The sequence below is a fragment of the Lytechinus pictus genome, chromosome 17 (assembly GCF_037042905.1).
Source record: "Lytechinus pictus isolate F3 Inbred chromosome 17, Lp3.0, whole genome shotgun sequence".
In the NCBI taxonomy this organism is placed as follows: domain Eukaryota; kingdom Metazoa; phylum Echinodermata; class Echinoidea; order Temnopleuroida; family Toxopneustidae; genus Lytechinus; species Lytechinus pictus.
Genome location: NC_087261.1, coordinates 5,051,640 through 5,063,139, shown reverse-complemented (window position 1 = coordinate 5,063,139; position 11,500 = coordinate 5,051,640). Strand labels below are relative to the sequence as shown.

The following is an 11,500-nucleotide window of genomic DNA, read 5'->3' as shown; positions in this document are numbered from 1 at the left end:
TGACATGGACTTAATTTTCAATGATGAAAAATCTATAATTCATGGAGCATTGTTTAAAAAAATATAGGTCACATAGTTAGGAGTTTAAGTACGCAGACCAACGGTAATTTGCAAATTCATAAGGTTATGAAGGTCAGTCGATGCGATATAGGGCTGGGCAATTTTCAGACATGCAAAAACGATGATAGCGAAGAGCAAACTCTTGTACTTCCTCGGGGAAAATATCACTTTGACACAATAAAAAGGAAACAACTTTATACAAAAGGAAAGGTTAACGGTTGGAGGAAGTGCCAAACGATCTGGTTTATTCAAAATTACACGATTATCCTTTGAACATGATAATTATTATTTTGTGTAGAAGAAACATATGGATCAGGTCGATAGAGGTCGGAAATACGTCGGCTGCTACGCAAGAGCAACGCTATTTGCATGCATTTTGCAGCGTCGTGAGCATGAGTTGAATTCTCCGTGTGTTTAGTGTGCATGTGTACGCAGTCAAACTTGGAGGACGATAATAAGGGGTTTCCTCTCGAACTCAGCGAAAGCCGACAGCTCACTTTCCACATCCATTTTCGTTTTGGCAGTCACTTGGATCACATAGCCATGGATCAGACGTTGTACCACGGAAATCTTGGAGCTCGCTTGTCGATAGCAGCATGTTTTCTGCTGATTTTCATCACCCAAACTCGCGGTCTGACATTCACGGACCCCGAGCGATCGTACGTTGTGTATAATCCTCCGTGGAGTCCGACCGGGCAAGTGCAGGCGATCAGCTTGCAGTTTCGCACGGTGACGGGAAACGCGCTTCTTTTTGCACACCATTATCTCAGGGAAAATGAGACAAAATACAGTTTTGAAGTGGACCGTTTTGCGGTGGTTTTGCAGATTATCTCGGGAAAAGTAAAAGCCACTCATTACTTCACAACCATCCAAGAAAGGTAACTATCTGATTTGCAAATTTTCTGATAATTTTTACAATTTTAATTGTAAGAAAAGAGATGTCAGATGAGGGGCATCATCTTATTTTTCGTAATATGAAATGGTCCTTAAAATAATTATGCCCATAATAATGTGAGAGGACAGGAGAAAGATACATGCTAATTGGATATGGCCAGTAAATGATATAATTTAAAAATGGTGAGAGATAGTGAGAAAGAAAGTCGGTCTTAAAGAAAAGTGCTCGATTAGAGGAGTGGGGGTGGGGCGTTGAGGGAAGAATTACCAGATAACTGAAAAGCTGGTTTTAAAGAAAAAAACCAAAACAAATTATGCAGGTGTGGTGTGTGGAAGTGTGATATGCTGGGGTGAGCAGCATCAGAATTTTATCTTGGAGATCATGAAAAGATTTGTTTGGCAAAACTATGCTTTGAAATGGATCACCCTCATTGCCAAAGGAAAAAAAAAAGGGGGGGGGGGTAGAAGTAATGTGAGAGCTTTCCTGTGAATATATCTAGGCACTACTCCAGTAGTTGAAATGAAATATGGAAGATAATTAGGGCCTAATCCAAGTTGAACTTGTACCAAATATGAACACAAGAGGGTTGCAATTAATGTACATAGATGGGAGCTCTTTTATACTAAAGGATTGGACACTTCATAAGACTGAGACGCAGTATAGAGATGGATATAGAGTCTTGGCAAATAAGGACATTCAAGGAGCTTCCTCTTCATTGTCTTGTTAGGCTTGCAAAACCACTGAAAACTTTTCAACTGGTGATCTAGCAATGACCTATAGGATGCACACGTTTTCAGTTTAAAGTTTGTTAATGAATGTGTAAATTAGTCTCTTCCCAACAGGAAGGGGTGTAGATATACAAAGGTTCTTTGACTGGTTTGACCCATCAAAGTCAGGGTCTTTGAGGCAGGGGACAAGGTGTGGGAGGGGGGAGGCTATAGATAAAAATGCATGGGCTTTAAAATAAACTTTGCAGTAGCCTCCTGGCACATACCAATGGCCTCTTGGCATGATGTACTTGACCTTTGATAATTTACCTACTTTTGTTCTGGGGAAAATGACCATTAATATCTTTTAGACTCACTGCCTAGGGATATGTTTCCATTCATGTATCTTGCTGATTGATATAAAAGTCGATTCATATTTTGGAAAAAAGGAAAATAATATCAACAATGGGCTCTTTTGTTAATTATACTGAAGTATATGGTACAATGTATTCCAGGGATGTCAGTAACTACATGTATGTGAAGGTAATTTTACACATAGACACTAATAAGATTCTCACATTGTGTAATATAGTGGACTTAGAATACATGGATATGATTAACAGTACCCCGGTATATATAATTCAAGTTTTCAACAGGATGAAGATAATTTCACACACATGAACTCTTGGTGAATTATATGGAAACACTGTGGGGTAATGTGTTCCTAATCTCTCTAATAATTCCCTGTTCTTCTGAACACACTGTGAAGATATCGTTAACACACTCTTGACACTTACTTTTGGACACACTGTGGGATAGGCCTACTGTGGGAACTATTCTTACCATTGATCATAGAAGTCATGAACACACTGTGAAGATATTGTCAGCACACTGTGGACACATTGTGAATCACACTGTGAAAATGTGTTCTTTCCATCTTGGAAATCATGAATAAACTGTGGACACACATTGTGGGACACTGTTCCTTATGTCAGGGAAGTCATAAACACACTGTGAAGATGCCATTAAGACACTGGACACACACTGTTAGACACACTATGGGAACTATGTAGTTTATATCATGAGGGCAATCTTGAACACACTGTGAAGATATTATTCACACACTGTGGAAACACACTTTTAAACACACTATGGGAACTATGTAGTTTTTATCATGAGGGCAATTATGAACACACTGTGAAGATATTATTCACACACTGTGGAAACACACTGTTAGATACACTGTAGGAACAATGTAGTTTATATCATGAGGGCAATCATGGACACACTGTGAACTCACTGTGGGACACTGCTCTATGCTATTTGGGAAATAAAGAGCACACTGTGAAGGTATTATTAACACACTGTGGAAACACACTGTTAGGCACACTGTCGGAACTATGTTCTTTCTACCAGGGAGATCATGGACATGCTGTGGACACTATGGGGCGCTATTCGTTTTGTTAGAGAAATCCTGAACAAACTGAAAATATTGTGAACACACTGTGAACACACTTTAGACACTATCCTTGCCATCATGGAAATAATTAACACACACACATTCACCCACCCTCCCTAACAGACAGACACGTACCCCGCACCCTCACCCTTAAACACTGTTACTTCCTTCAGAGAATTCAATTAGCACACTGTGGACCCATACACTGTGGGAAACTGTGTTCTTGTCCTTAGGAACCTTATTACACACTCAGGGGCCCGTTGCATAAAGACTTGCAATCGATCGCAACTCTAAAAATCATGCACAACTCTAAAAATCATGCGCAGCTTGATTTTCAACCAATCAAAAGTGCGCATTTGGGACTTGCGATTGATTTTTTGACTTGCGTTTAAACGCAACTCTTTCTGCAACAGACCCCTGGACACACACAAGTTGTGGGACACACTGTGGGGGCATTGTGTTCTTTCCATTACAGGCGAATCATGGAGTTCAGGGCCCCGTCTTACAAAGAGTTACGATTGATCCAATCAATCGTAACTCTATGGAAATCCATCAGTGTCATAATTTTTCATACAGGAAATTTGCAAAATGTCCTTAGTAAACAAAGGAGATCACACCAAATTGTCAAGAAATCAATGAATTTATGGATATACATCTATATCTAAATTTTTTTAAATATGCATTTTATATGTTGACTTTGCTGGCTTTCCATTGTTGCGATTGATTGGATCAATCACAACTCTTCGTAAGATGGGGCCCACATAATGTAACATATTATAAATTTGCCACACCACATAATCCAACTTCTTTGAAATCTTTGGCTAGTGAAAACCTGTCCCACGTGAGTAGTGGAATCTTAGACCAGGGATGTTTCCTGGGGAGAACTTTAGGGCTTGGCTGTGGGTTAGTGACTCAAGATTAGTCAAGACCATGATCATAGAACCATTTCCTGCCCCAGGAATTACAGTCCTAATCCTAGATCGAACTCCATGCAGAAACATAGTGTAGGTTCAAGTGCTGAACATTATAAGGCCTATACCTGACTACTGGATTTAGATTAAACTGAGAATCTAGGATCTGAGGATTGGGCCTGTCATAGGAGGGAAGAGATATCATTTGCCAATTTTCTAATAATTTTGATTGAATATTTTGAATATATGTGCATACAGCAATTAATTATGTTTGTATGTCATTTTGAAAATGGTCCCAACTCTCAGTAATTACCTGGTTCAAGGATGTGGATATTTAAAATGAAGCTCTACACAAGCAATGTCAGTATTGAATGTATTGCTAACCTGCACTTCCTCTCCATACCCAGGTTATGGGGATCCTCATAAAACCTCTGTGTAGTTTTGACTTGGGTGTATTTGTTTTGGAAATACTCCCCAGGGAGTGCCCATGAATCTGGAAGCCTTCACCCCTTTCTAACAAGTGATTGAAGTTACCCATTGATGTGTTTGATGAAAACACGGTCTCTCTGCATTTAAACTTGATATGATTAAAATATATGTACATTATCATCACAGCTTGTCAGATGTAGGACATAGCAAGGATGGGACTTCTAATTAACTCTAGCGCCAAAAGTTATGCAAGATATGGCACATTACTATTTCATTGCTTTGGAATTACAAGTGAATCCAGATCAGGTCTAGAAAGTGAACAGATAAACTATTGATAACTCTTTTAAAGGATTTGATTCAAACCATATTTTGGACTTAAATTGAAATAATTTTGTATACAATTAATTCTTAAAGATTTAACTCTTATTCCTGTGTTCAAATGGTCTCTTTCCACAGTTGATCTGGATTTATATTTAGTATTTCTAGTTTTATAGAGTGGAATAAAAACAAAAAAGAAGATGATTCAGAAAAGGTATCTATAGGTAGATCTCATTTATTTGAAAGAAGTTAAATTTTAGAAGTTTTAATAGTTGATGGCATGATGGAAACAAGGGTTGGAATTCAATTTGATACTTAAAATGGCCAGAATTATAAGTATTCTTAATATTTTACTAAAGCAAAATACTTAAGGTCCATCTGTGGTAATCAGTTGCATTTTTTGGCTAAGTATTTTGCTTATATCTAAGTCAGCTGCCTACCAGACTTCAGTCTGTCTTGCATGCAGTTTACAAATGTGATATGTGCTGTCATACATTCTGCGCACAGAAGGATTCATACATTGCACGTTATTTGGCTAAAACTTTGTGATGTTACAATGTTTATTAGTATTTTGTTTAAGTTTGGCTTGATAAAGTAAAATACTTAGATGTGAACTGAATATGTGTCTAAGCATTTTGCTTAGTCAAATAAAATGCTATTCAAGTAAAATACTTCGAAAAATCAGTAATTTTTCAATTGAATAGCGGCCCAGGGATGAATAATTTGATTCATGATTGTGGATTGATTACCACTTACTTTGCAAGATGGCAGTGTCAGGAAATTAAATGAAAGGTGAAATCATCTATTCTAGAGTCCTTGGATAAATTAACTTCGAATTGGAGTCATTCATATTGAAATATAGCTGTGTACTACCTAGTGTAATTACAGATAGACCTTCCACTCAAAGAGGCTGGGTTACTTTTCAAAATGTGATCTTGAAGTGATCATTTCTAAACAGGCCATCCTTTGCCATGATCCTCAACCTTTTCTCCTGATCTGTTGACGTGTGGAATTTGAACCGTACTATATCAAGCAGCTTACAGCAGCAAACCATAATTCTGAATTGATTTTGTAATTGACAGACTTGTTCAAAGGGTATTTTTACAGCATCTTCCACCCCCATTTTAGTCATTCCAGTGATATTTTATAATTTATTGATATCCCAAATAGAAATAATATAAAATCACAAAAATCTAGGTTTATTGGTACTACCTAATTCTGAGGGAAGACAGTAACCTATTTATGGCTGTGGTGAGATTGGATTCCCCTTTAGATGAGAGGAACTATTGAAAGTAAAGAGCTATGTTTGTTGGTTCTTGGGTTAATTATTATTTGAGACATAAATGCGAGACATGTGGCAGACTACATGTTTGGTCCATGTAATTCTATGATATTGATAAATAGGAAAAGTGTATAACTGTCCAGGAATAATCTCTCCATGAACGACTTTGGAAATTAGATTGTACAAATTGTTATTGCACTTTTGCTTTTTTGAAGGGCCAGCTGTGTGGAAAGATACCCAAATCTAGTTGCATGAATAATTATCTTAATGTTGATGGCACAGAGATCGTAATTCTAAGTTTCACAAGTCTTCTCAATGTTTTTATGCATTGACCCAGATGATTCTGCAGATTTAATTCATCAAGATCTAGATTAAAGGGCTGACTGAGGCATATCATGAAAGGCCTAGGGCTTGCTCCATAATCATTTGGTGTCATCACATTCAGTTGCTTAAAACCTTTGGAATCAGCTACCATTAGGCAAGGAAATCATCTCGAATTAAAGTTTATCTCTCTGTTCCATCTGCTCTTGAAATTCATATTTTGATTTTTATGTGACTTCATTAAATCAGGTTACTCTGTTATCATTCTACCAAGTTGCAGTATTTCAAGCTGTGCTATTTGCCTCTCAAAGCTAACTGCTTATATTTACAAATTATGTAAAACTTAAATAATTCACAGTGGGCTATGATGAGTAACAACCATAAAAATAAAAGACCAAAACAGTTTTCTGCATTTGAAGTGTTATTTGTGTGTTGCACCTCAAACAAGTCACTGTTTACCTTTTAGCTAAGTTATACATGTCTTGTAAAGAACCTTTGATTATGATGATTTTGCTATTATGGTATTAAAGTACCATGAACAGGGTTCAGCAGACAATCAAAATAAAAGTTTCTGTAAGTTGTCATTATGGCAAAGGTATCATAACCATTATCATAGTCTTATGTGAAATAAAACACTACTGCTTCTAATATATCCATTCATATAAAGCATATTATTGTAGTTCAATTTACAAAAAAGCTTTTACAATCATGGACTTGGTATGGAGCAGCTAGTAATAGGCTTAAAAAGGATTACAAAGTTCTAGATTTTCAGAACCATCAATAAATCTGTATTTTACTTGGAATATATGAAACGGACAAACTGCCTCCAACGATTCTAGTGCATGTTCAATAATTAAAGAGGATATAATTTTTGATGACAGAACAACATTTTCTTTGCAAAGTACTGCAGTATTCATTTTAACCAGATGCAAATTACAACTTCTCTCATTGGTTTAACATGTTGCCCTCTGGACCTACATGTGGATTGTCCCTGCATAAAGCCTCTGGGATATCACAGAATTCAGCAGCCAATGTGTCCATCTTACGTAGGTAGCCTACAGGTACCAGGTTGACCCCTCTTCTAAACTTGGGTCAGGTTCTTGGGCGTAGCGATGCATCCGGGCTGTCAAGTCATTCTCAGAGAACTGCAAGAAACTTCTAGAGATTGGCAGGGAAATTGTCATTGAAGGCTGGGGTTATGACTGTTTTAGACGGAAATGAGGCGGGGGGTCACAATATGGTCATCGTGATATGATTAATACCTGTTCACAATTACAACAAAAGCAACAATGAATTTGAGAAGTGGATAGGGGTTGGGGGACTGGCTTTACTCCAAACATTCAAAGTTGTCCACTCATACTATACATATTCTTCTTGAAGAAGTGGCAAGTTCCAAGTCTTTCCCCTGTTTTACAAAATGTTTTATTCAGACTTGGAATAGTTAAAAGAAAATTCTGAAGAAAAAAATCAACTAGAGCCATGGAAAAAACATTTGTTTAAACATTTATTTTAACATCATTACCAGACATCCCCAACCCCCTACCCCCCTCATATCATATGCTAGTGATGCCCTAGTGCTAACATGGCATCACGGGTATTATGATGATGTTGGGTTGCTGCTGGATATGGTATGATCTTCTCTCTTGCTTGACTCAACATGCTCAAAGTAGATCAGGGTGAAATTTTCTGAACGGCTTGGTTTGGTCCAGGCCATGTTCACATTGATATACATACGGTGTCTACTAATTGCAATACTTGGATGATACTAGCGATACTAGAGTGGGGGCACTATAAAAAGGGTTGTTGGGGCAGTTCACGTGTGTGCAGTGAGTGAAAGGGTATGAAAATTGACCAAATCAGGGAAAAGGGGTATGTTTTTCAACAGCTTTATGTGCGTGGTGCTGGAAAGGATATTTCACCTTCCATTCAAGACATTATTTAGGGTGGGTAAATGGGGCAAAGTACTTGTTTATGGTACTCTGAGATCAAAGCAAGGATACTTGTTAAATGGCCCTTTCTAGAATCATGTGGACGAGCATGCTGTCCACCCTGTAATGGCTCTGGGTAGTAATGAAAAAGCATGTGATCTGAGAAGGCGTTATACTTTTCATGAGTCAATCTTCAATGTATTACAACTAGATGTTTTTAAAAGGGTGACACAAACCATGTCTTAAGCCCTCGTCACACTCATTCGGAATCAGCAGGAATCAAGCAGAACCAGCCGGAATGAAAATTTTTCAAAATTCGAGCCACATTCGGGAGGGAATTTCGAATTGATCTAAATTTGTAAAAATGCCGTACAATGACATCGATGCTCCTCAATGACTCCTCAGTGCTGACTGACGTTGCAGCAACAGATAGCCATGCTTTTATGCGATTCGATTCTCCCATGAATGCGATCGGAATGTTTTGAATGTTGTTGAAATGTCGTCAGAATATTTGGAATACAGTCAGAGTGCTGTTGGACTGCACTTTGAATGCCATTCAATATTTTTCCAGTTCGAATGCACCTCGAAAGCATGAGCAAACATTCAGGCCGAATATTTGAAATGCACTCAGAATGCAACATTTTTAGAATGCACTTCGAATATCCAGGAATGTGCCAAGAATTTTCATTCCGACGGAATTCCGGCTCATTCCGCCTCTAGTGTGACTAGGGTATTATACATGTAGAACACACTCATCCCATCCCTTGACCTCACACATTAACTTACACAGCCTTGTAGTGCACACAGTCAATTATAAGAACGTGCTTTGAGCGTTATGGCTAAAAAAAATCGACCAATCTCTTCAATGACAATTGAAACAAACTGCCATTTGTTAATTAGAAACTTCATTTGGAGCATTAATTTGACCTATATAATTGTACCTCTTCTTTGGATTTTTTTTAATGAGAATGGAATATAAACACATTGTAATGTTTAACAATTGCAGGTAATATATCTAGAATATTTTTGAAGGATATAAATCCAAACACTATGCAATTACATTGTAGATGTCAGCCCTCTGTGAATACCATGAAACATATCTTCAAGAATACTTAGGTAACTACTCTAATTCACTGAATAAAAACCTGTTTTATAATTATTATATTCTTCAGTGTTACAGCGGGAATGGATGTCAGCAACGACCAGTGGCATAACGTATCTTTCAGCATCACCCCCGCAACAGGCGTCATGTCACTCACCGTGGATGGCCAGACGGACTCTGTGGAACTCAATGGTTACAAGTTTGCCTCTGCCTCAAGCATCCTTAGTGATAAATTTGGAAATAATCCATCGGCTACTGTTTATTTGGGAGGTAGGTAGTTAATAGAGTGAATGTTCTTTCTTTTATTAATTCACAGGTTTTCTATGACCAGAGGGGAACATAGAATAGGAAATAGTTGTTGAAACTATGAAGAAATAATGTAAAAAATACGAGAATGAAAAGTGAAATAAAATGGAACTGCATAATACAACGTTGAATAATGAGATTAAGCAAGATAATATAGAGGAGAAATGTAGACAGAAAAAGTAGAAGGATTGAATGTATTAAATATAATACAGATACATATGTACAAACGTGTTATTAAGGAGGTGTATTGGTCAGTGGATAAGTCTCCAGACTTTGAACCATGGGGTCTGGGTTCAAATCCCACCTCAGATCATGTATCCTTTGACAAAGTGTTGCCACTCCCTACCCAGGTGAATGAAATAGGTACCTAGGGAGAGTTACCTTGAATATTCCAGCACCTGTTCAGGGAATGTATGCTTAAGAGGGGTAGTATGCAGCAACGATTAGAAACATTGATATCAACCACTCATTGAATGTTTTATACTAGGCCTATCATTATCATTATTGGAAAAGTAAATTGTATTGGTTTAGGAATGGCAACAATTCATAAAAGACAGTTTGTGAATGTGATAAATAATAATGATAAATTGATATAGGACTTGTATAGCGCATGTATTCACCTTGTTACGTGCTCAGGGTGCTCCTATATTAACCCAGCTATTAAGTCTACTGATTCAACAGCTTTTTGAGGAAGTACTTAATTCCTGCCAGTAACCATTTACCTCACCTGGGTTGAGTGCAGCACAATGTGGATAAATTTCTTGCTGAAGGAAAACACGCCATGGCTTGGGATTGACCCCATGTCCCTCCTATTGAAAGACGAGAGTCTAAACCACTAGACCACACTCCCCCACATTAGACATGGAAACAATTCACATAGTCACATACCCCTCATAATTTACTGGGACATAGGGCAATAAATTTGCCCCTAAAATGTACAAAATATCCCAGGCTTAAGGGAAATTGGCAGAAACAGGAGTTCGAGAAATTGTCTGCATATACATGTTGCCCCACAGTAAAATTTGAAAAAAAACCTTTTGATGTAATGCACTTCAAACACTCTGTCCGGCTATCTACTTGAGATGTTGATGTATCGTTAACTGCATGGCGTGCGCTGCATCCTGCACAGAGTTGAAAAGAGGTCACTCTCTTTTATTGATTGGCCAAGGGAATGTGTTAAGGTCTTTGAGAAGTGCATTACCTCAAGAATGAGAGAAAGAATATTGAAATTTGAAAGAGAGAGAGAGAGGGGGGAGGGAGGGGTTGAGAGGGAGAGAGAGGGGGTGGGTGGGGGATAAAGAATTACTATATATAACGTACTCTTCAATATAGGTGAATTTCTGGATGTTAGTTGCACTATTTCTTGTTGTCCTGTTGGGGGTTGTAAGAGCAATGTCCAATATTAGCTTGCCAATTAACCCCATCTTAAATTCTCTGAGACTTCTGACTTTCCCAGTGACTTCTCCCAGCCAAATGTATTACATCATGTGACCTCCGTTCATAATGTATTAATAGTCGGATCCATATAAATATATTCCTGACTATCTGATAATCTGATGTTCTCTAACTTTCCTCATTTATCGCTCGCTATATACTCAAATTTAGTTGGCAGCTCGTGCAAATGATGGATTTCCTCCCGTTGATCCCACGCATTGAAATCTGTGTAGGCAAGGACTATGTGCAAATTATCTGTGTTCACTGCCCCAAGACATTGCAGTTTCCTTCTGTTGGGAACACACCGTGTACACAAAATATTCACGCTATGATAGGGGTGTCCATTGC

At 37.9% G+C, this 11,500-nt stretch overlaps 1 protein-coding gene across 1 annotated transcript; it reads left to right on the top strand.

Moving 5' to 3' along the window:
• Positions 1-459: 459 nt before the first annotated feature.
• LOC129279776 (uncharacterized) lies at positions 460-10,931 on the top strand. The gene is made up of 2 exons (XM_054915838.2): positions 460-938; positions 9,483-10,931. The coding sequence occupies exons 1-2, from the start codon at positions 484-486 to the stop codon at positions 9,688-9,690; spliced, it is 663 nt and encodes a 220-aa protein (XP_054771813.2). The 5' UTR covers positions 460-483; the 3' UTR covers positions 9,691-10,931.
• The last annotated feature ends 569 nt before the right edge of the window (positions 10,932-11,500 follow it).

Bases quoted from the DNA above. Each gene is read 5' to 3' on its own strand.
- LOC129279776 (XM_054915838.2), top strand. From the start codon at position 484: ATGTGTACGCAGTCAAACTTGGAGGACGATAATAAGGGGTTTCCTCTC. The intron at 939-9,482 runs GTAACTATCTGA...TATATTCTTCAG, and splicing joins TTCACAACCATCCAAGAAAG to TGTTACAGCGGGAATGGATG.